Source organism: Mchenga conophoros, linkage group LG16 (assembly GCF_057382185.1).
Source record: "Mchenga conophoros isolate Kocher_MC1m ecotype Shallow Benthic linkage group LG16, M_conophoros_male_GT1.1, whole genome shotgun sequence".
Lineage (NCBI taxonomy): Eukaryota > Metazoa > Chordata > Actinopteri > Cichliformes > Cichlidae > Mchenga > Mchenga conophoros.
The window spans coordinates 40,106,055-40,131,744 of record NC_140541.1 but is presented as its reverse complement, the minus strand read 5'-3'; the positions used below and the strand labels follow the sequence as shown (position 1 = coordinate 40,131,744).

General features: G+C 37.3%; 1 protein-coding gene and 2 long non-coding RNA genes across 6 annotated transcripts; all 3 read right to left on the bottom strand.

Moving 5' to 3' along the window:
• Positions 1–5,894: 5,894 nt before the first annotated feature.
• Positions 5,895–9,709, bottom strand: LOC146557355 (uncharacterized). Its single transcript, XR_014888883.1, has 4 exons — positions 9,327–9,709; positions 9,009–9,145; positions 8,700–8,922; positions 5,895–8,611 (listed from the first exon to the last, which is right to left on the bottom strand). It is a non-coding gene; the product is annotated as an uncharacterized LOC146557355 (long non-coding RNA).
• A 237-nt stretch (positions 9,710–9,946) lies between these two features.
• Positions 9,947–15,816, bottom strand: LOC146557354 (uncharacterized). Of its 4 annotated transcripts, none has more exons than XM_085248546.1 (2): positions 10,933–15,816; positions 9,947–10,740 (listed from the first exon to the last, which is right to left on the bottom strand). In XM_085248546.1, exons 1-2 carry the CDS (start codon positions 15,688–15,690, stop codon positions 10,651–10,653), a joined length of 4,848 nt encoding a protein of 1,615 aa, XP_085104672.1. In that variant the 5' UTR covers positions 15,691–15,816; the 3' UTR covers positions 9,947–10,650. The 4 variants fall into 4 exon arrangements, with proteins under 4 accessions (XP_085104672.1, XP_085104671.1, XP_085104673.1 ...); XM_085248545.1 differs by having other exon boundaries at positions 9,947–11,454; positions 11,620–15,816; XM_085248547.1 differs by lacking the exon at positions 9,947–10,740 and having other exon boundaries at positions 10,967–11,225; positions 11,356–15,816.
• Positions 15,817–18,612: 2,796 nt separating this feature from the next.
• On the bottom strand, positions 18,613–23,758 carry LOC146557353 (uncharacterized). Its single transcript, XR_014888882.1, has 4 exons — positions 23,714–23,758; positions 21,692–21,723; positions 20,504–20,530; positions 18,613–19,217 (listed from the first exon to the last, which is right to left on the bottom strand). It is a non-coding gene; the product is annotated as an uncharacterized LOC146557353 (long non-coding RNA).
• Between the last annotated feature and the right edge of the window lie 1,932 nt (positions 23,759–25,690).

Sequence of the window (25,690 nt, the reverse complement as noted above, 5' to 3'; positions counted from 1 at the left end):
AAGAAATCTGAGCGAAGGACGAATTTCCTACCCTCAAACAAGTCCAACTCATTTCAGAACGGTAATAGGTGAGAAAGAAATTCTTGAATTGTGAGCGTCAGGGGTGTCTGAAGATATTCGGGGACAAGCCTCATGTCTTAAAGTCGCTTCGTTAAGGAGATATGACGATTCGAATATGCCTCTCATTACAGAAATCCAGCGGTGATTTTGAACAAGCTCTCCATTCACTTTATATGGAGAGTTTTCTGACCTTGTGTTAGTCTGAGGAGATTTGCAAAAATTCTATAAATCCCACAACAATGATGGTGACATTTTCTGAAAGCCAGCAAAAATACCTACGTTTTGATGTATAATTTGTGGAAGTTGAGTGAAAATTGAGCAAGTAGCAGGAAGTTGTTCGGACATGAAGTGAAAATTGCAAAACCTTCAGTGGCACACTGGAAGCCAAGAGCATAGCAACCATAACAACGCATGTATTTTGTGAAAAATCACAATTTTGCAACTCAAAACTTTAAGAGGCATAAAAGTAAAACAGTAGAAGATTTGAAAAAGCTGAATCATACCTGAATAGCCCAATAATTTGTGAACATTTTAAAATTTGAATGGTTGTTCTAGGTGAAAATATGAGGAAGTAGTTAAGTTTCAAAAACAAGCAAATTTTAGCAGAATTGCTGAAGTTTCCCATTCATTTCAATGGGACAAATTAAAGGAAAAAAGCTTAATATTTTAAAAAGTATAATAGTTAAAAATACCAAAAGTCATAGCGCACATTAGCAGAAGAAGCAGAATAGTTTAAAATTTGAACGGTGAAAATCGGCTGAAAATTGTGGAAGTAGTTAAGTGCCAAAAAGTGTACGGAAGCAACTAGAATAATAATAATAAAGAATAAAGAGAAACAGGAACTCAATAGTGTGGATGCTTAAAGCATCCACACAACTAGAAAAATTTGCATTTCCTGCGAAAATGCAGTGTGGATGCTTAAAGCTGAAGCTGTATGCAAAAACTAGCTGAAAAAGCTGAAAAGTTGCAGAAATTGTAAAAACTTTGCAGAAGCAAAAGAAGTTTGCTAAAATGGAATAACTTAGCAGAACTGCAATATCTTAGAGGAAACATAATACTTGGCAGAAATACAATAGCATAGCAGAATTTAGCAGAAATATTGTAACTTACCAGAAACATGATAACTTCTCAAAAATACAAGAATTTAGGAGAAATAGTATAAGATAACAGAAAGAATATATTTAGCCAAAAATACTTAAACATTACAGAAACACTATGATTTAGAAAAATAGTACAACAGAGCAGAAATATTGTGATTTACCAGAGACACTGTGATGAACTATGAATATTGTAATTTTAAATTAAGACTATGTTTTAGCACAAATATTATAATTTGGCAGAAATACTATAATTTAGCAGAAATACTATATTAAGCACAAATCCTATAAAAAGCAGAAATGGTATGATTAAGCATAAATACTACATTTAGTAGAAATACTTTGTTTTAGCACAAATCCCATAAAAAGCAGAAATACTGTACTATGATTTAGTAGAAAGACTATAATTAATCAGAAATACTAAATTTAGCAGAAATACTATATTAAGCACAAATCCTATGAAAAGCAGAAATAGTATGATTAAGCATAAATACTACATTTAGCAGAAATACTATATTAAGCACAAATCTTATAAAAAGCAGAAATACTATATTAAGCACAAATCCTATAAAAGCAGAAATACTATATTAAGCACAAATCTTATAAAATAGCAGAAATAGTGTGATTTAGCACAATAGTAATAAGTTAAACAGAAAAATTGGAAAAGCAAAATGGACAGCTGAAAAAATGCTGAACATGCTGAGGTTCCCTCAAATATACTTGTTAAATGACAAAAATCAGCAAAAAAATTTATGACTGCCACACAATTACAAATATGTACACATGAGGAAACACACATGCACAGAGAGACACACACACAAGATCCAATTCAGTCAACCAGTCTAAATATATTGAATTTGAATCTTACAATGGGATCATCCCATTAAAAGGCTTTCTCTCTCTCTCTCTCTCTGTCACACACACACACACACACACACACACACACACACACACAGGGAGAGAGAAGTAAGTTTCTAGGTCAGCCTGGGAGCTGGTGAATTTGAATCCACCAATCAGAGAGCCTGTGCACTTTTCCCCACCAAAACAGGTGCATCTGTTTACACACGCAGCAGCACAGAGAGACACAGGATTTTTGCAGTCTATTTCTCATAGTGACGACTCCCCTCAAACAAATGACCGTAATTTCCTAACCGTAGGGGCTAGAACGGTCATTCTTACACCGTTTTGTTCAGAAGAGATGGGGGAATCTTCAAGTGTTGACAATTTAATATTAAAATATGAATTTTTAGAGATATATGACATGGATGACTTGTTGACTTAGAAGCCACGAATTCCCCAATATGCAAAGTTGAATGCCTGAGACCACATATGTGATTGGCTGGCTGGGAAGCCGTGCAGGCCCTGATTTGTGGATTTGAATTCCTCAGCCCTCAGATATGATTGGCTGGCTTAGAAGCCACGAAGGCCCCAATATGCAAATTTGAATGCCTCAGGACACTTATTTGATTGGCTGGGAAACTGTGCAGGCCCTGATTTGAAAATTTGAATGTCTCAGTCCTGACAGAGGATTGGCTGCCTGGGGACCTGGCAGAAATATATAGAAATACTATTATTAAGCATAAATACTACATTTAGTAGAAATACTATGTTTTAGCACAAATATTATAAAAAGAAGAAAAACTATAATTTAGCAGAAATACTATATTAAGCACAAATCCTATAAAAAGCAGAAATACTATAATTTAGAACAAATAGTATAAAAAGCAGAAATACTATAATTTAGCAGAAATACTATGTTAGGCACAAATCCTATAAAAAGCAGAAATACTATAATTTAGCAGAAATACTATGTTAGGCACAAATCCTATAAAAAGCAGAAATACTATAATTTAGCAGAAATACTATATTAGGCATAAATCCTATGAAAAGCAGAAATAGTATGATTTAGTAGAAATACTGTATTTAGCACAAGTACCGAAAAGTACCAGAAATACTATGATTTAGCAGAATAGTAATAACTTATTGAAACACAAATGCACAGAGGGACACACAAACACAGGCTCTAATCCAGTCAACCAGTCTAACTATGTTCAATTTAAATCCTACAATGACATGCTGTCAAATAAGGGCAGGGTCCTCTCTCTCCCACTAAACACACACACACACACACACACACACACACACACACACACACACACACACACAGGGAGAGAGGACTAAGTTTCTAGGTCAGCCTGGGAGCTGCTGAATTTGAATCCACCAATCAGAGAGGCTGTTTACGTTTTCCCGCCAAAACAGGTGCATCTTTTTACACACGCAGCACAGAGACATAGACCTGCTTCTTTCAGTTTATTTCACATAGTGAGGATTCCCCTCAAACAAATGACCATAATTTCCTAACCATAGGGGCTAGAGCGGTCATTCTTACACCGTTTTGTTCAGAAGAGATGGGGGAATCTTCAAGTGTTGACAATTTATCATTAAAATATGAATTTTTAGAGATATATGACATGGATGACTTGTTGACTTAGAAGCCACGAATTCCCCAATATGCAAATTTGAATACCTGGAGCCCACATACATGATTGGCTGGCTGGGAAGCTGTGTAGGCCCTGATTTGTGGATTTGAATTCCTCAGCCCTCAGATATGATTGGCTGGCTTAGAAGCCATGAAGGCCCCAATATGCAAATTTGAATGCCTCAGGACACATATATGATTGGCTGGGAAACCGTGCAGGCCCTGATTTGAAAATTTGAATGTCTAAGTCCTCACAGAGGATTGGCTGCCTGGGGACCTGGCAGAAATATATAGAAATATATAGAAATACTATGATTAAGCATAAATACTACATTTAGTAGAAATACTATGTTTTAGCATAAATACTATAAAAAGCAGAAATACTATAATTTAGCAGAAATACTATATTAAGCACAAATCCTATAAAAAGCAGAAATAGGATGATTAAGCATAAACACTACATTTAGCAGAAATACTATGTTTGAGCAAAAATCCTATAAAAAGCAGAAATACTATATTAGGCACAAATCCAATAAAAAGCAGAAATAGTATGATTAAGCATAAATACTACATTTAGTAGAAATACTATGTTTTAGCACAAATAGTATAAAAAGCAGAAATATTGTAATTTAGCAGAAATACTATATTAGGCACAAATCGTATAAAATAGCAGAAATAGTATTATTTAGCACAATAGTAATAAGTTAAACAGAAAAATTGGAAAAGCAAAATGGACAGCTGAAAAAATGCTGAACATGCACAGGGAGAGAGAAGTAAGTTTCTAGGTCAGCCTGGGAGCTGCTGAATTTGAATCCACCAATCAGAGAGCCTGTGTACTTTTTCCCGCCAAAACATGTGCCTCTTTTTACACACGCAGCACAGAGAGGCACAGGATTATTGCAGCCTATTTCTCATAGTGAGGACTCCCCTCAAACAAATGACCATAATTTCCAAACCGTAGGGGCTAGAGCGGTCATTCTTACACCGTTTTGTTCAGAAGAGATGGGGGAATCTTCCAGTGTTTACAATTTATCATTAAAATATGAATTATTAAAGATATTTGACTTGTAATGCACCATAACTGAGTAGAGCGAAGCAAAAACTGCCTTGACTTGCCCTCAAACAACGCATTCTAACTCAAAATCTATTTGGAGTATCGATATCATTCTTTCACCGTAAGAGACAGCAGGCTTTGGTGAACAATCATGGAAATTTTCAGGTCTCTGTGGAAATCCAACAAAAAGTTATGACGAGAGAAAAAAGTGGTTCATTTCCAGAGTTTTAAATCTGAAGAAATCTGAGCGAAGGACGAATTTCCTACCCTCAAACAAGTCCAACTCATTTCAGAACGGTAATAGGTGAGAAAGAAATTCTTGAATTGTGAGCGTCAGGGGTGTCTGAAGATATTCGGGGACAAGCCTCATGTCTTAACTTTGCTTCGTTAAGGAGATATGACGATTCGAATATGCCTCTCATTACAGAAATCCAGCGGTGATTTTGAACAGGCTCTCCATTCACTTTATATGGAGAGTTTTCTGACATTGTGTTGGTCTGAGGAGATTTGCGAAAATTCTATAAATCCCACAACAATGATAGTGACATTTCCTGAAAGCCAGCAAAAATACCTACGTTTTGATGTATAATTTGTGGAAGTTGAGTGAAAATTGAGCAAGTAGCAAACAGTTGTTCGGACATGAAGAGAAGACTGCAAAACCTTCAGTGACACACTGGAAGCCAAGAGCATAGCAACCATAACAACGCATGTATTTTGTGAAAAATCACAATTTTGCAACTCAAAACTTTAAGAGGCATAAAAGTAAAACAGTAGAAGATTTGAAAAAGCTGAATCATACCTGAATAGCCCAATAATTTGTGAACATTTTAAAATTTGAATGGTTGTTCTAGGTGAAAATATGAGGAAGTAGTTAAGTTTCAAAAACAAGCAAATTTTAGCAGAATTGCAGAAGTTTCCCATTCATTTCAATGGGACAAATTAAAGGAAAAAAGTGGAATATTTTAAAAAGTATAATAGCAAAAAATACCAAAAGTCATAGCGCACATTAGCAGAAATAGCAGAATAGTTTAAAATTTGAACGGTGAAAATAGCACAAAAATTGTGGAAGTAGTTAGCGGACGAAAAACGAGCAACTTGAAGAATAATAATAAAGAATAAAGAGAAACAGGAACTCAATAGTGTGGATGCTTAAAGCATCCACACAACTAGAAAAATTTGCATTTCCTGCGAAAATGCAGTGTGGATGCTTAAAGCTGAAGCTGTCTGCAAAAAGTAGCTGAAAAAGCTGAAAAGTTGCAGAAATTGTAAAAACTTTGCAGAAGCAAAAGAACCTTGCTAAAATGTAATAACTTAGCAGAACTGCAATCACTTAGAGGAAACTGTAAAGCTGAAGCTGTCTGCTGAAAATAGTTGAAAATAGCTGAAGAAGCTGAAGAAATCAAAGTCAGTGTTTAAAAAGTTGCTGAAATTTTAATAACTTTGCAGAACAATATCAAGTTAAGAAAAATGTAATAACTTAGCAGAAATGCAATAATTTAGAATAACATAACTTAACATAACATAACAAACAAAAGTAGTGTAACCTAGCAGGAATAATATAATTTAGTAGAAAATTAAAAACTTGGCAGAAATATTACAACTTATCAGAACTGCTAGAAATTTGCAGAAATGTAATAATTAGGCAAAACTGTCAACAGATAACAGCTGAAAATGCTGAAGTAACCTCAAAGTTACTTGTTTAACTGTGAAAAATTACCAAAAACATTAGAAAAGGAAGAAAACGTGCCAGCAGATAAACTAATGTGGAACAAAACCAAGGTAAAATTGCGAGTTTGCACAGCTGGTGAAATCTAAAAATGGCAAAAAAACATAACAAAGGCAAGACCCACACAAACAACATTTAGGTAATAAATGCACAAGATGCTGCGGTCAGAGATTAAAACACCCAAAAATAATGTTATTGAAATGCCAAAAAGTGGCAGAAAGTTTAGAAAGTAGAAAACCAGTAGTAGAAAAGTAGAACATTCAAATATTTTTAGAAACATATGATACAAAATATTTACTCAGTTGTTTCCAATGATTACAATAATGGCATAAAGAAATAAAAATACCATTTGGGACAAACAGAAAAATATTAATAGAAAATGCAAATCAAATTGATCTAAAATCTATACAAACAATTGAAGCATCTGTTGGAATTATGAACATATCCTTGTTTGCCATGTTTATGTTTATGGCCCTAAGATGCGCAGACACATGATAGGCTATTAACTGCAAAAATATACACATATATAGCAAGTGAGAGACAAAAATATATCCTCTGATTTGCTGGAGTTTTGTGTAAATACCATTTGGCAAGGATAAACAACATGTTCCTATGCCACATTAAAATTTTCATAAGCTTAATTTTTTCAATTAGTTTACAGTTTCCTGATTTGATGATAAATATGGTACCAATCTACAAAATACTGTCAAAATGAAGTCCACATTGTGATATATTTGAGGTGTGGAGAGTCACACAGCTGAACAATCGATTTGCATATTTAAAGAAACAAGGATCAAATAAAGAACATCGTTGTGGAATAAATTACAGTGAAAAATAATCACTGCTTTGCGTTAGAGAGTGACTTATGATGAGGTATTAATTGGCTTAACTTTACCTCTAACAGCTTTTCACATAGTGCTGTGACCAGGGTGAAATCCATCATAAAGTAACTGTAAACAGTAGAACCATTAGCATGAATGTCATGGTTCTACTCTGATCAAAACTCAAGTCAGCTGTTTGACCTGATATAAAATGATAAAGAGGAACACATATAAATGACCTTTATGAACTTTTCAAAATGACTTTATATGTCTGACCCATTATCTATATATATTACAGCAGCGGTCCCCAACCCCCGGGCCTCGGACCGGTACCGGTCCGTGAGTCGTTTGGTACCGGGCCGCGAGAGATGAGGCTCAGGTGTGAAATGTATAGTTTTCAGGGTTTTTATCGGTTTTCAGCGTTATTTTGTTATCGTTTTTATCGTTTACTTGGTTTTCCTGGGTCTTTTCACGTGTGTTATGAATAAATTTTCTTTTTTTCAGTACCGGTACTAGTTTTATTTTGTTATATTTATCCGCGACACCTTAAAGGCCGGTCCATGAAAATATTGTCGGGCATAAACCGGTCCGTGGCGCAAAAAAGGTTGGGGACTGCTGTATTAGAGCAGATGTGGAAAACCACTGTTAGACCTACTCTATACTAATGTAGTTACTGACACCCCATACTAAGGCAGGATTCATACAAACACACATTATTTATTCTCTTAAACACTTTCTTTTTTCACATTTTGAGATTGTGTAATTTCTAAAAAGAATACATGTAATGGTTCAATAGATATAGTTATTTAAATGTCCATAATAATCACATGATCATTTTTGTACATCCTACAATCCAGGATTTAGAGCTGTGTGTCTGTATGAATTCAGCTTGCTATACTTATAGACTTAGATATATTAATCCACTATTTACCCAAACAAGTTACATTGTTTGGGTAAATAGATTGGGTTTGTTCTACAAAATAATTATTCAACAATAAAAAAAAACACAAAAAAAATCTGCACATTAATCCAGAGTTCAGTTTCATATGTCTGATATTGTTAGTTAAATCTGATGACACAAACACAGTCAATAATTCATTGCTAGTGTGACATGTGGTCCTTTTTGCCTTTGACCAATGATATGCTGGGTACTTGGACCAGTTTAGTATTTGCTGTCACAGAGGAATGTTAACCAGAAATCCAGAAGATAAAACTTAAAAAAAATATGTTAATTGCAAACATGTTTTTGCTTAGTAAAAGGATTGAAATTACATGGAAACTGTCACCTTAAAGCCTCATTGTAAATATCATCACAAACAGATGTTTTCCACACAGTTAACAAAGCTCCACCACATCCGATCAGTGCACATAAATCTAAAAGAAAACAAAAACAAATAAAATAAAAAAAATTAACACAAGGGAAGACTTTTGATTTAATAACTAAGCTTAAAACAAGTGTTACCTTTGAATATTTGTGGGAAAAATCTGATGCTACCCCAAGAATACAAAGCCACACTGGAAACGATGACAGGCTTGCAGCCCTGTGTCTTCCTGGAGTGAGGTGCCTGATCAGTAGCAGTGAGTTGACAGAAGTTGGTGTCTGTAAGAGTGGCCAAACACTGATACTCTGTCCACTTGAGTAGAGTCTAAGAAGCTGGAATGCAGGCACACTGGACGAGCTTGTTCTAAAAAATACAGAAAAAGGAACATTTTATTTGTGTTAAGGCCTAAAAACTACAAATAAGTTATACAATGAACAATGTTGAAATACCTTATAGGTGCTGCAGGCCACATAACCAGAATCCAGAGCAATCTCACAGTCACATGATGGTGAGGAAAGACATGAGCTCTGCAATGAGGTTTGAATGTCTCAGTTGGGACACTGAAGAACTCAGAAGACAGCAATACCTGCACAGAGAGACAGAGTAGAAAAAGCATAGATTTGTAATCCGTAATGTGAATTAAAACTCAAAAAGTGTCAACAAGTATAATCATTTGAGTGTGGAATTATTTATGCACTAAACAGGATTTTAATTAATTAATTGAATTAAAAACACTGCCATTTTTTATCAAAGATAAAGAATCATACCTCTCTCTGCTCTGAGGATCACTGAGCATCTCTGACAGGAAATAGTTTCCTCAGTAGGAGTCATCATTCATGGTCTCAGAGGTGTGTAGTGTGGCAGCATCATGACGGTCTCCAGATCAGGCAGGAGGTCAGGTGATGGGTGTGTCATCTTCTCCATTGAAGACACACTGGTATAGCAGTTCATAAAACAGCAGTCTCTGTGTGGCATGTGGTTATCTGTGCAGTCCAGCACTGATGGATCAGGTTTGGCTTAGCAGTTCATGAAGATGGTGTTAAGATGTTGTTGTTTCAGCTGAGGATGGTGAAGTTTGAAGGTTTTCCCACAAAGGAAACAGGACTGTGTGTGCCCTGTCTGAAAAAAATACATCTACAAAACATACAGTGCTTTTAACACCACCCACCCACCCTCCCCACCCACCCATCTCTGCCCCCAAGTGTCTATATAATGCTGGTATGGGGTGTCAGTTACTAAATCTAATTAGTGCGTCAGAAAGCGGGGGCTACACCTAAAGCCCCCGCTTTCTGATGTCTTTGTTTATTATCAGCTTTTTCCAGCTGCTCAGAGAATTCTGACTTGGCCTTTATCCACCCAAACCCAAACCCACCCAGATAAAGGCCAAGTCAGAAAATGGATGCAGAAACTTTCCATGTACTTCTAAATCAGTTTTTATACAAATTCTGTAAGCTGTAAAAATGTTTTTCTCTACATGATGTATAATTATAGACATCTCTGTTAGCCTGAAGATAGTTTAAAACTTTAAAAAAAATTTACCTGTAAAACATGATAAGCAAAACCTCATTCATCCCAAAAACATTTGATTCTACAAAATTTACTATAATCAAGAAAATATAATTGTCTGTATTTATTCATGTGACCCATAATAAATACCTGCATTTATCTGGGATTTATTTATTTACTATTTCATATTTGAAAGCATCTTTGAGGGGAAGATCTCGTTTGTTGAGATACATACGTCAGAGTAAAAAAAGTATCAAAAAAGGAGATAACAATTAACATCCATGAAAAAATGTATAAGTAGATTTAGTCATTTAAAACATGAGAATAAAAAATAAATTATGTCCGTTTAATGCAGTATATTTCAGATCTGAGGTGCATGATAACAGAAAGCAGATCTCCCGGCTCTGCATGAAGTACAGCCATGATTTGGTGAAATGATTAATAACACTGCAATAAGAAAGGGTCTTCTTACAGACAGAGTAGGGAAGACAATTTTTTCCAATGAAAAATATTTTTCATACTCTACAATCAGTAAACTCTGTAACAAACATGATCTGTAATTGTTTCAAAACTCACCAGACGCCTTCATGATTGGCTCAAGGACAGGACACAAAACACAGGGTTGTGGTAACTGTAGTATGATCTCAGAACACCTGAATGACGACATAGCTGTGGCTGAGAAATAAAAATGAGGTCAAGCAGGGTGTTCTTGTCTGTAGTGGCAGAAGTGATCAGCTGTGAATACCCTCTCGACTGAAACTGCTCCAGAATCTGTTTTCTTCCACTCTGCAACTGGTTTTCATTAAAATCTCCACACACAATGATTGGGTGACAGTCCATTATTTCAAGTGAATCTAAAAGACTTACCAGGTTTTGCATGAATGGTGTCAAACTGTAGTCAGGAGGTCTGTACACAACAGCAATGAGTGCAGGGAATGGAGCCTGAACCTTCAACACTAAAAACTCAAGATCAGTGACATTATGCAGATACTGTTTTACCTGAACCTGAAAATGATTCCTCAAATACACAACAACTCCACCACCACTTCTGCTGGCCATGTGAGGAAAGTTTGTGTAGGACACATGTCTGTTGCGTTTGAACATGGTGTAGCCATCCAAATGAAGACTGTCTGCAACAAAGGAGCCTTGGAGGTGAGACTCTGTGAGACACAAAACATCTGCTAAACACATTTCATGATGACTCTTGATGTCACTGATGTGAGATGGCAAACCCTCCGTATTGTGATGGATCAGTGTAAGAGTGTCAAGTCTGTTGGCTGTTTCTCTGACCTGAAGAAGAGGCATCATTTCCTCAACACTGGCTTGTCTCATGGTTTGGAGCGCTGCAGTTACCTCGGGATTGGCGTAAATCTTTTTCTCATCCAAGTCCTGTAAATACAGTCCACTGAGAGACGTCACCCTGCTGAGAGCAACATAAGCCATACCTGGTTCAAAAATGTTCTTCATTGAAACTACAGCTGTCTGTGTTGTAAGACCCTGAGTTTTGTGAATTGTGCAGGCGAATGCTAGCTTTACAGGAAACTGTCTGCGTACCGCTCCTTTAAACTTCAGACTCTCCTCTGCTCTCTCAATGTAAACCAGATCATCAGATGCTGCATTAGCACTGCGGTTGTGTCTCATAGGCTGCCGGTTGTCCATTCTGAGCCCCAGTTTAATTATGTGTCCATCATTTTCAGATCTCACCACCTTTACCAGTATACCAAAAGCACCGTTGACCAAACCGTTTAGTGTGTCCAAGTTTCTGGTCAGCATAACTCGAGCTCCTTCAGCAACATTCAGAGTGTCAGGTAAATCATTTCTCCCACCTGTAAATGGTTTGTCTCTTCGTTCCATTCTGCCTGTACGTTTATCCTTCTGGAAATCGTCTGCAGTGATGATTATGATGTTTGAATGAAGCTTCTTCAGGGTATCTGTGTTATGGGATTCCACATTCTTGTTGGTGGCATAAATGTGTAAGACCTCAGTTGGACATTCTTCTGGTGCAGTCACAGCCTGTGACAACAAATCTCTGTCGCACTGAGAAAGTTCATCCGTCTTTTCTTTCACTCTAATCCTGTTCAGCATCTCTGCAAAGGCCACATCATCTTTCTGACGCATAATCTCGGTTAGAGTGATCATCTGAAAATGTTCCTGCCATAGGTCAATCTGTTCTGGATCGTAAACGCAGAGAGGTTTAGACTGTCGCACTGGTGGCAGCTGGTAAAAATCTCCAACAGCTAAAACTGACATTCCACCAAAAGGTCTCTGAGTGCCTTTGATTTGTTTCAGTCTTGCATCCACATAGGCAAAAAGGGGTTTTGAAACCATTGAAATCTCATCAATAACAATAATTTCAGCATTCATCAGCTCAGATCTGACTTCATCCAGTTGGTTACCAAGTCCTTGAATGGGTGGTTTCAGACTCCTGGGTAGTTTCAGTAGAGAATGTAATGTAGAGCCATTGATAGAAAAAGCTGCTGTCCCGGTAAATGAAGTCAGTAAAACAGTTGGATTTGATATGTCAGCTTCTTCTGCATTAGCAGGCAGTCTGCTCAGGATCTTTGATGCTTCAGAGTGAATACACTTAATCAGATGTGACTTTCCAGTTCCTGCACCACCGTTGATATAGAAGAAAAATGGATCTGGGTTCAAACCACAAACTCGCTGAATACACCAGTCTCTTATGGCATAGAACACGCAGGCCTGCTTCTGGTTCAGATTCTGATACATTACACGTACCACGGCTGGATCTACTGCAGGTTGTTCTCTGATGGCTCTGATCTCTGTTACAGCATCAGACTGACGACTGTAGTCGGGGACATTCTCCTGTTCGTTCTCATCATCAGAATGTCTCTCAGGAAGATTCTCATCACATTGCAGCCTCACAACTTCAGATTCAGGAGCAAGATTACACCATTCATCGATCACAACATCCCTATTTTGTTCAAACTCTTCCAGTGCACTCTCAATATCCTCAGAGTTCTTCTCATACTTGTCTTTATTTCTCTTCACAATCCGTTTCACAGACTCACTGTGGTCTGAACATGGAAGTCGCACAAAACCTGAGTTGTAGAAGGACTGATAGGTTTGGAAACATTGTGGTTTCAGTTCCTGCTCTGATCTGTGTGGAAGGTAAAGTCTCAACAGTCGACCATAATATTGCTCAGGATCTTTTTCCTGTGAACAGTGGTAATATCTGATTATAGCTGGTTTATCATTCTTTCGCCTTTGTACAAATCCAAGCTGGTTTAGAAGAGGAAGCACATCTTTTCCTTCATTTGGACCACTCACCAACCTGCACAAGGCAGCAAAATCAGCCAGTGACATTTCCTCATATTCTGGGGTCTCAGGTCTGCATTTGTATTTATCACTCAAACTTGTCATCCAAATATTACAACTGTCATGTGTTGTGCTTTCCAGGAAGCTCATGGGCCGACTCATTTTTACCGGGTTATCATCTGTTGGTACAAATACAACACTGCGGGAACATTTTTTCATTTTTAGGCCACAGACTCGAGTCACACACTCCTGTGCACTGATCTCTCTCTTTTTTGAGTAAGCCTGCATCACAGCTCTCATTTCATCACATTCATTGACCATGTTGTTTCCAGAGTTATCAATAACTGTCTTCAGGTATTCAGAGAGGCCAGATTCTTTCTTCGTTATATATTTACAGAGGTATTCTACACATGAATAGGCATTCAAAATGAATGAGACATCTAAATTAGAGTTCCAGGCTTCAAGCAGGTGTGGGTTGTAATTGTTGATCCAACAGTCCTTTGGGTCACGTTTCAGAATCAGAGCTGTTTTCTTGTTTATGTTCTGGAGGCACTGTTCATACTCATTCATTGTCAAGTTGCATCGTGACAGAATCTGCTCTATGGTGAGGGAAGCAGCTTCAGGTTCCTTCAGCAGGTTCAACAAAGGTCTGAGTTTGGCTTTTGCAGCTTCAGTGTCTGAATCCTCATCCTGTCTCACAATCATTGTTCTTGTGGATGGTGGTTTTGGAAACCCAAATCTACAACCAGAGTTCACACTCTTAAAGCATGTTTTTGTGTGGTTTTTGCTGTGCTTTTGTAGTTCAGTGACTTTTTTGTGCAGTTCAGGTTGCTTTTCTGGATCAGGGAGTTGAGCTGAGATGTATCTGTCCACAAAGTCACAGACAGTTTGGTCGTCATCCACATCTGCTTCTACCTTTTCTCGAATCCACAGCAACATGTGTATATGCGGACTACCTCTGTGCTGGAACTCAACTCTGTAAAAGTAATCAATGATCTCACCAAGGGGCTGTGCAGGAGAAAAAAGCAAATCTCTGAACAAAGCCTCAACACGCTTATCAAACATCCGCATGGTAGTTACTGGATTTGATCTTAGAATTTCACACTTTTCTGACCAGTCCAGGGCTCCAAAATCAACCTCTTCACCTTGCTGTCTCTTTATTGCTTGAATCACTTCAGGCCATCTCATCTCAGCAGCAGAGAAAGTGACAAAGAACTGAGGTGTTCCTATTTGACGAATCATACTGAATAAATCTTTGGTAGTTTTCTGCCAGTAAGCTGGAGTTCCTCTGAGTGGCTGCATAAATCTGATTGCATCTTTATTTCTTACCAGCTTCTCTACTTCTGTCTTACTTTGTAACATTCCTGATGTGATTTTGCGTCCATCTTTGGTCATAGTTTTACCTTTCCTTAGCTGTATTGTCATGCTGGAATTAGCCAAATGTATTTCAGTGACAAACTGTGAGAAAAACAGGTAATTTGTGTCTTTAGCAAATCTTGCATCAATGTTGAAAAGCCTTGACTTGAAGTAAGCACTTGGTGTGAGTTTAAGAAGTCTCTTTTCATCCAGTGTATTCTGACCAGTAGGAAACTGCACAGGAAATGCCATGGCTTCCAAATGAGGAGTTCTGAAGAAGCTGACAGGATTGTTTCTTTCTGCAGGAGCCACACAATACGTGTTATCACTGAAACAGAGAATCTCTTCTGAAATGTCAACAGGCTGCAGACAACTTTCTAGAGCAAAACCTCCATTGTTCAAATCACTTTCTGGTTCATCTGGATTTTGTTCCTCTGGTTGTTCATCACAGGATTGCATATTAATAGCTTGTTCACTTTCAGACTCACTTTCGCACAAAAGGGCATCTTTTTCATAGTTGTCAATTTCCATTAAATCTGCTTCATCATAATCATCACTTCCCATGCTGGCTTCATCACTGCTGTCATCATCAGGTAATGTTGGATCACAAAGCAATGCATCATCTCTGATAACAATATCTGTGTACTGTGGGTGAATCTGTTTCAGTTTACGCAGGGCTTCGATCAGTTTAGACCAGGTGACAGTCTGGAACAGCTGATGGCCTTTGTAGCACAGTCGTCTTTTCAATTTCACCCTCATGATCTGTGATTGGCTTCTGAGCCGAGGTAGATAGTCAACTGTTTGTTGGACTTCAGATGGTACACACACCACATTACCACGTATGAGTCTTTGTCTGCCCTTTGGAAGAGGAATAATCTTTGCAAATGGTATGCATTTGGCAATCAGATGTCTCTCCAGAATGTTGAGATCACACAGTTCAGCTGGAATATCCTGCAGTTCTAAACCGTTGACAGCAGCAAGCCTGGGCATGCATCCACTTTTGAGGGAACTGTGACACGTGTGACAGATATACTCCTTTTTTCTCTCAACGGGAAAGCTGCAGTGATCATTACATGCTTCATCACACACATGAACAAATTTACCAGTTAGACACTGCTGAGCTACAGTTTGGTGTTTTGAGTAATTTTCTCTTTTGCAGATTTTCACCTGATTAGGAAAAGAAGCTTTTAGACAAACAGTACAAACATAAGATGGTGCTGACTTAATGTTGGATCTGAAACGAGATATGGCCTCATTCATTAAACTGTTATCTGGATGACACTGTAAACTTTCAGCTGGTCGATGCATCTGACGATATTTTCTTTTTATGTTCATTGCACATCTGATATTATGCATCTGTCTAAAAGAAAAACCGTTCCAATATTTTACTCTCATTCGTTCTCTCATATTCTCTTTGTGTTGTTGCTGAAATTGTCTCTCTTCTCCATAACGTTTAGTGATGTAACATTTTTTTTTCTGTCTAAATTCTACACTTTCTTTATATAGGTTAGAAACATATGACCTCATGTAAGCTTTATGTTTCTCTCTGAATTCGGCACAAGTTCTGTATGTTCTTGTTATTCGTTCCTTCTGCTTTTCTCGGAACACGGGAGATTCTCTGTATGTTCTTGTTATTCGTTCCTTCTGCTTTTCTCGGAACACGGGAGATTCTTTGTATGTTCTTGTTATTCGTTCCTTCTGCTTTTCTCTGAATAAAGAATCTTCTTTATACATCCTTATGACACGTTCTCTTTTTCTCTCTCTAATTTTAGCACTTTCTCTATAGATCCTTCTCATTTGCGCCTTCTGTTTTTCCTTAAAATCATCTCTTTCCTTATAGATCTTTCTCAAATGTTCCCTCTGTTTCTCTCTATATATAGGATTTAGCTTATATAGATTACTTTTGTACACAGTCTTCTTTTGTCTGTGATCAGGATCCTTTCTTTTTGGTAGTTTTTGTTGGGTCAATAATCTTCTCCTCATTTTTTTCCTTCCCTGTTTACTATATTTCAGCAGTTTATGTGAAAGTTCCTGTGTTGTCTTTGTTGAACAGCGGTTGGCAGCGGTTGGATCCTTCTGAGGAACAGAATCTGATGTTACCTGAGGTTCTCTCACAGAAGATGCAGAGGTTTCTATTTCTAAATAATCAGAATTGTTCAGCTCAGCAGCTGGCTCATTTGAATAATCCACTCTGGATGACATCACTTCAGTAGCTAAAGTGTCGGCCACAGTTTTCTGTGTCTGCTCAGTGGACTTTGGGGTTTCAAATTCAGGTTCATTTAAAGCTGGTGCTGAAACAGTTGTAGCTGTTTGTCTGTTTTCATCAGCATTTCTTTGGTCAGCAGCGTTTTCACTGTGGAACTCAACAGGCTGTAGCTCATAAGCACAGGTTGGTGCGATGCTACACATTCGGTACAAACGTTTGATCCTGTCAATCATGTCGTTAAGACGTGTGAATTTTAACATAACTGCAGTTCCACCACTTACACTTAGCGACAATGGCATTCCTGTAGACTTACGTGGGTGAGGGTCAAAGTATGCGTATTCACCTGAAGTCAGCCTGGAAACTGCGATGGCTGTTCCTCCCATGACTAGCAAAGCATAGCGAAACTCTGAAGCCAAACGCTGTAGTCCCTGTTCAAGGCTCGGAAGATGATCTGTACCGTCAAATGTGCCATAATGAGCAAACTGAGACATGTCGACTTGATACTCGTGTCTGCGGCTGATGATCACAGTGGGAAGTTCATCACAGGCTAGAAACACGCTGTTCACAAACCTCTTTCTGGCATCTGAATACACGGCATGGCCTTTGTCCAACACACGGTTGAGATCTGCTCTGGTAATGAATTCATCCTCGTGTAAGAATGACAGGAAAACCAAACTGTTCGCCATGCATTGCTGATTCCGGTACTTTCCATACTTAGCATTGGCCTGGCTTCGAGACGCACAGATGCTACTCACTCGTGGACGACTTTCACTGTTTGTAACCTGTACATGAGACGGTCCTGGAGCTTCTCCATCATGCTGCGTTTGCACAGTTAGCTGGGGTTCAGTCTGGATTACCTGTTGTTCTTTAGCATTTGGCACAGATGATGAGCAAACACCTCTCTTTACCACATCTGCATAAGACACTGCGGCCGTCTGAACGCTGAGCTGCACTTCTGGACTGGGAATACTTGTAACAGACACCTTTACCTGCTCACCGGTCTGAGAAAGATTTACCTGTTCCTTCTGCTTTTGCCATCTAAGCTTCTGGGACTGTGACCTTTGACCTTTCCTTGGCATTTTGTGCAAGTACAAACTGGACCTTATATGTATTTATACACAAATGTATACAAAACTCAACCTGTAAACACTGAAAAACTCCTCAAGTTTCTATTAAATGGATCAACTATACAAATGGTAAAGTGTTCTTATGACCGTTTAATTGATGTAAAAGGCTGGCTTAAATACAAACTCAATATAAAAGTTATTGAAAGATCCTTAAAAACGTTTTATTGTAGCTTTTTCAACAACTGTATATTATTACTTCTTTTTTTTAACCAGAATGGTTAATGAATAGGTCTATACTTCTGTGAAGTAATATGCAGAATAAATCTCAACAATCAACAGGCTATAATAAAACTCTTAGCTTTGAAGTAGACTTTGTGTAAATCTTTGAGATATCTAAAATCTAAAGCAAATATAAGGAGCTGTGGTGGTGTGGTGATCAGATGACAGGCGATGAGGATTCTTCAGCTGGATGTTCTGCAGCAGTCAGGAAACAGGAAGTCTGGGTCCTCAGGGCAGCTTCTCAATGACAATTGTAACTCAATACTTACACTGAGTAATAGAAATGGGTTTGTCCTTAAATAATATTAGTATAAACTTACTGTAGTCAAATGTTATACTCAATGAAACAGACTTGAAAAATGTATTTGAATCTAATTTAATATTTATGTAAATAGAGCAGTCTGAATGTATATATTACAAAATAACCAGATTGTCTTATTACAAATAAACCTTTAAGAGGTGTATATTTTATATAATTTATCAAAGCAATTGCACCTGTAAGCCAATCAATGTTTATTCCAAAGTGTAATGCAAAATTAAAATGACAAATGTAGGGCTGTGTAAGTAGTTTCTACAGTGACTTCTACTGTACTGTATATTCAACTTCTTACTTGTAATTTCCAGTAAAATGAGTGGATATGAGAGAGTTTAACGACAGGAAAGAAGGAGCAGTGAGAGCAGAGATCTCTCAGATTTCTGAAAACAGATCGTCGAAGTTGCGGTAACTTCAATTTCCAAAAACTTGGTTTGTTGTCAACCTTGGTTTGTTGTCAAACTTGGTTTCTTGTCAAACTAGGGCTTATGCTTGTCAAAATTAGATAGAGTACATGGCGGAGAATGGATAGAAGATAGAATGGCTTGTCAAAAAAGATGGAGCAGGGAGAGGGAGAGTGATAGGACAGACTGAATTTGCTTGTTAATGGCTTGTTAATGATAGAGGGAGAGGGTTTTCTGCAGCAGGTCACCTGTAAGACAGAAAGAAAGTGGAATTAGACACACTTCCAATAAACCTGGCTTTACCGTATTTTTCAGACTATAAGGCACATTTAAAAGCCTTTAATTTTCTCAAAAATAGACAGTGCACCTTCTGTATGGTTGTGCTTACTGATTTCAAACCAATTCTATGTGGTACACGGCACTCTGTCAAATGTTTTAGTATGACTTTGGTAAGCTACAAAGCAGCACCACTTGATGTATTGTCGGAGCATGGCTTTTCTTTTTTTTTTTCTTCTTTTTTTCTAAGGAGCATGGCTAACATAGTCAGCACCCTCAGAGTAATTCGTACTGTGCTTCAACATAATATGGTGTGTGTGTGTATAAGGGCCTGGCACCTGTTGAGAGCCATGCTTATGAAGCAGATTTCAAACTGATCAATCCACATTCATCAGTCCATAAATCCTGAAAAGTGAGTGTATTGTTCTGTATTTTATGTCTTACAACTGAACAATTTTGAGAGTTATTGTAAATGAGTTGAATAAAGTTTGACTTATCTGTTTTGTTTGGCTTAATGTGCCTTAGAATTTAGTGCGCCTTACAGTCCGAAAAATACAGAACATATATATCATTACACACTGAAGAGTCGTACAGTACATTATTAGATTCAACTGAATGAAAATGTTTATCATATGGTGGTGGAACATTTCTAAGGACATTTTTGCATTCTATTAACACAATAAAAACAAACACAGTCTGTAAACCAAGATGTGGTGCTACAGTAACTTACTATAAACATTATATGGTCAAGCTAAACCCACACAATGAAGTCAGAGCAGACAGTTTCAGACCACCTGCTTTAAACACTTCACAGCACTCAACTCACATGATCCTAAATGCCCAAAGGTCTCAAATTCCCGTTTCTGTGTGTACTTACCTGGTTCAACAGTATATCATAATGTCTGGGGAGCCGTTAACATAAAAGTAAAAAATAATTTACTCAGTATGACTTTTGGCAAAATGAAAAATTTGGAGACAGATGACTCCTAAACAGCAGTTTCTACATTTTTCAGTCAAATATGGGGCATGTTTAATACACACTCCACTAAATCTACAATAAACTTAGCATGGCCGATATTAGGGCCTAATTAAAAATGTACTATGATGATAAGAGAGATCTGTAAGTCTGGAAATGTTTACACAGACTTTTCTACGATCTGATTATTCCCAAGAGCTGTGCTGACTCACTCCACTAAACTGAATGTCCTATAATGAGAAACATTTCCCAGCACTGTACCTCAGACAAACCTTTACTTACCAGACTGGAGACGATCAGATCAGCAGTCTAGAGAAAGGAAACAATTCATCAGATCACTGTTTGATGATTCAGACTGTTGAGCCTCTTCACACACAATCCAATTTACTGTGACATAAATTAACTAGTAAAATTCTTAATTTATTTAAGGCTTTATGAGCTTACTGTAGTCTAAAGAGGAGATAAATGAACTGCAGCGTCTCACATGGCTGTAGCAAGTGTAATAAAAGCATTCATTACTACAGAAATATAAAGAATAGCCACCAATATTTGTTGGCACAAGTGCAGGATATACCAAATATTTCCTACACAGAAGCTTTGTGGCTCCAACATTTTCTACAACAGGTCAGTACTACTAAAGTGTGAAAGCCAAAAATGTTAGATACAAAATAATTATATAAATCAGAAGCAACAGAAAACCTCGTCATGTCTGATATGAATATGTAAATCTTAAAATAGTTTTAAATATTGACATGTTACAATAGCAGAGGTGCACCATGTTTTGTAATTAAAATTAAATGTCTTAAATTTTTACACTAAAAAGTCCTTTCATTATACCTGTTGCTAGGAATATTTATGTATTTTGCAGTGTACCTTTTTGGCAACTTTTCTATTAAATTTTAAAACACATTATATTCACCAAATAAGTGATAAACTAATTAGACACACTGGCTGTAATGTACCTAACAATGTCCACTCACACCTCTGGTTTTCTTAGTTTTTCATTATTGCTTAACTGTACAAAATACTTCTACAGTGTTCTGACTTTAATGTAACACATCAGCAGAATTTGAGAGACAATATGAATCAATACCTGTGCAGCTCTTAAGTGTTTGAGCAACCACTTATACTGACTCCCCTAAAACACTTTCATTGTTTTGTCTGCTACTTAAATCCACAAACATAAGGAGAAAATGAACAACTGACATTTAGCTATGTTTGGATTCAATAAGCCATAAGAAATTTAAATCATACATAAATGGGCTATTAAACTTCAGGGACATTTTCAGGGACAGTCAGAGGTCCTGTGTGAGGGCTTTGCTGCTACAGGTAATAAATCCTGACTTTGTGTTTTTGCCCATCAGTAAATGGAAACATATCACAAAAAGTCAAACTACTGTATGTAAGTTGCCAAATGTGCTACGCAATGCCAGGTTCATACTGCCTCAGTTACAATCACTGTTTACTTACCAGCAAAGGCAAAACCAAAGATCTCTTTCACTCTGTGTAACAAAAGACAAAGCACAAAAATACAGAATGAGACAACTCAAATCAGCATCACAGTCAATACTGCATCACTCTGTGTAGTACAAAAGATTCAGTACATTCTTTGTTTACCACAGCAACAAACAACTCACCTTTTTCTACACCTTATTAAAGATTACTGTCTTCATTAAGGTAAAATATGGTTTCATCCATTTGTAATAAGCCACACACGTCTCTCAGTTATGTGATAGCTCTATTAGTTTGGTGCTATTAGATAACACAGTAGATTTAATAAGCAATGATTTGCTACACCTAGCTCTGCACACTTTATCAAATTCTGACATCACAATTTCAAAGCATGAACAATCATAAATGAAAGCTTGGATGATATTTTTGTAGGCTTCAACATTTGAGTTCGTCTGCATTCAAATTCTGCTTCCTAAAAATATTATCACCTGCACACAGTATCATTTAATATGCTGTTGTTTTAAATATCTACATATCATATTTATAATATTAGTGGTGCACTGCTGCATTTTATTTATTTGAAGGTGGACTTTTTTATATTTCGTTAGTTTTTCACAAAGTGAGAAGTTAAACAGAGCTGCAGGTGTAGGTTTCATTTAAAAAAAAAAAAAAAACCTGCACAAACAAGTGTTTGTTAAACAGTTCTTAAAATTTAACTAAAAAACTAAAATTACCTAATTAAAAAAAAACTTCTTGTTAAGAGATGTTATTATTCTTATATTATGTGTTTCATCCTCACTCTCTCTCTCCCTTCTGTTAATTAACCCACAGCACAAAAACACACCGGTACAGGCACGTGACTCTTTTTCTCCCGGCTTTCAGTCAGAAGCTGTGTCCCAAAATGTCGGCTGCATCCTCCGGAGGCCGCATTTGAAGGCCGATTATGTCACAGCCAGTCGACGAAGGCTGTCTCAAATGCGGCCGACAAATGAGTCCTTCATTTCCCCGAATAAACTTTTAACATATTTTTAGGCGAGAAAGTAGCGGTGTAAATATCTGCTTGGTTTATCAAGACATCGCATATTTGCAAAAGTGTGCCGACGTTTTCAGAGACGTCTGTCACCCACCGGCTCGATGGCAAGCTGGGAGGGGGGTTCAGACCCCCGCTCTTTCGCTACTCAGGTTAAACATGATATACAAGTCACTCTGATAACTTAAAAATGTAATTGTTTGCCTTTTTCTGTGTTTTATTTGTTCTGGAGTAAATCGGTTTGGCTGAGATCAAAGTTATTAGATTATTAGATTAAATAAAGCTTTATTAATCAATCCGGTGGGTTCCTCCGGGATTTTCACACAGCTCAATAAACGTTAAACGGTCGAGAATTTACGCCAGTGTCCTGTTATATTTTAAATAGCAAGGAGCAGACGGCCGAGTTTATTAAACTCCAGCGAGACAGCGGTGACGCAAATCTGAAGGCTAGACCGTCCACTTTCACAGCCTTCTCGGTCCACGTAGACCGCGAAGGCTGGGTCCTCCGAAAGATGCAGCCGACGTTTTGGGACACAGCTAATGGCGGTAAAATGGCTCCTTTGAAGTTGCCGACCCTGCTGCTTCAGCAGCTAATCAGTGGTTCTAAAATGACGGCTCATTACCTCACAACCGAAAGAATGAGGCCGTTTTTAACTGACTGATTTGTGAAGAGAATTAACTTCAGCTTCCCTAACAGACTCAGAAACACTAACACACCGAATGAACCAAATACAACACAATAACTGTAATAAACAATCAAATGAACCATATTAATTTCACACTGGGCCTATAGCAGCTAGGCTAGGCGTTAGCACTTAGTGCTAGCATACCAAACACTCCTTTTAAATAGTAAAATTACAACGTTTCACTAAAAAAGCAGCCATTGTGTTACTTTAACATGACTTATACTTCGACTGGCTTCATAAGTCACTAACAACAACTGGGTAAATCCCTCATACAGCTTATAGACATTTCATTTCAGAAAAGAGAGACAGAGAAGCAGCGCTTACCGGTGGGGATCGAGCTGAGAGTGGACGGAGATTCAGGAGTCAGGCAGAGACGTTAAAAAAAGAGGCATTCACGGGTAGTGGGAAACTCCGCAATTACACAAAATTGGCATGGAAAACGTGAAAAATATATGTAAATTTAAATATTATTATACTAGATTTTTTTGCAACAAAAAGCAACTAGCAGAAATTTAATTCTATAAGTTTAATAAATGTTTAAAACAGGATTCTTTGAATTTGAAATAATGGTTAAAAGACATAAATAAACACAAGGTCATTATGTTAAAATGTACTTTATTATGATAGATTTATTTAACTGACTGCAGTAATAAGAACAGTCTTCTGCTGAACACCAACACCAAGGAGCTGGTGTTGGTGATCGCCTAAGCATCCTCACAGTAGGAGCTGCAGAGGTTCATCTCACTCCACTGCAGGACTCAAGAGGTTCAGGAGGTCCCTTAACCACACTGCTATGAGACTTTTTAACAGGGACTCCTGATATGTTCATTGCACATTTGTTTCTTTTATTCTACTACATATTGGTTGTAATCATGAATTCTGAATTGCTTTAAAGCTGAAGCTGTCTGCTAAAACTAGCTGAAAAAGCTGAAAAGTTGCAGAAATTGTAAAAACTTTGCAGAAGCAAAGGAACTTTGCTAAAATGGAATAACTTAGCAGAACTGCAATATCTTAGAGGAAACATAATACTTGGCAGAAATACAATAGCATAGCAGAACTTAACAGAAATATTGTAACTTACCAGAAACATGATAACTTCTCAAAAATACAAGAATTTAGGAGAAATAGTATAAGATAACAGAAAGAATATATTTAGCCAAAAATACTTAAACATTACAGAAACATTATGATTTAGAAAAATAGTACAACATAGCAGGAATACTGTGATTTACCAGAAATACAATTATGGAGGACTAATACTTTAAAATGGGAGACATATTGATACACACACACATACACAGAGCCTAAAGGGAAGAGTGTTTGTGCCATGGAGTCTTAACAAGAATGTGAGGTCCATATTAGAAAAGCTGGTAAAATCATAAAAGTTTGCAGAATTGTAATAAATGATGAATATGAATTACTGGTCTGTGACAGTGTATTAATTTGTAGGGAAAAAAACATGTTGACCAAGGTGGAATCGAACCCACGATCTTTGGCTTGCTGACCCATGTCATTACCAACTGCGCCACTGGGAAAGAGAGGAGCCATTTTGAAAAACAGGGTAATGAGGAGTCAGAATTAGATCGCGGCGAGAGGCAAACAAATGACCATAATTTCCTAACCGTAGGGGCTAGAAGGGTCATTCTTACACCGTTTTGTTCAGAAGAGATGGGGGAATCTTCAAGTGTTGACAATTTATCATTAAAATATGAATTTTTAGAGATATATGACATGGATGACTTGTTGACTTAGAAGCCACGAATTCCCCAATATGCAAATTTGAATACCTGGAGCCCACATACATGATTGGCTGGCTGGGAAGCCGTGCAGGCCCTGATTTGTGGATTTGAATTCCTCAGCCCTGATATGATTGGCTGGCTTAGAAGCCATGAAGGCCCCAATATGCAAATTTGAATGCCTCAGGACACATATATGATTGGCTGGGAAACCGTGCAGGCCCTGATTTGAAAATTTGAATGTCTAAGTCCTCACAGAGGATTGGCTGCCTGGGGACCAGGCAGAAATATATAGAAATACTATGATTAAGCATAAATACTACATTTAGTAAAAATACTATATTTTAGCACAAATACTATAAAAAGCAGAAATACTATAATTTAGCAGAAATACTATATTAAGCACAAATCCTATAAAAAGCAGAAATAGGATGATTAAGCATAAACACTACATTTAGTAGAAATACTATGTTTGAGCAAAAATCCTATAAAAAGCAGAAATACTATATTAGGCACAAATCCCATAAAAAGCAGAAATAGTATGATTAAGCATAAATACTACATT

Bases quoted from the DNA above. Each gene is read 5' to 3' on its own strand.
- LOC146557354 (XM_085248545.1), bottom strand. From the start codon at position 15,690: ATGCCCAGGCTTGCTGCTGTCAACGGTTTAGAACTGCAGGATATTCCA. The intron at 11,455-11,619 runs GTACGCAGACAG...CTGTATTTACAG, and splicing joins GTCTGAAGTTTAAAGGAGCG to GACTTGGATGAGAAAAAGAT.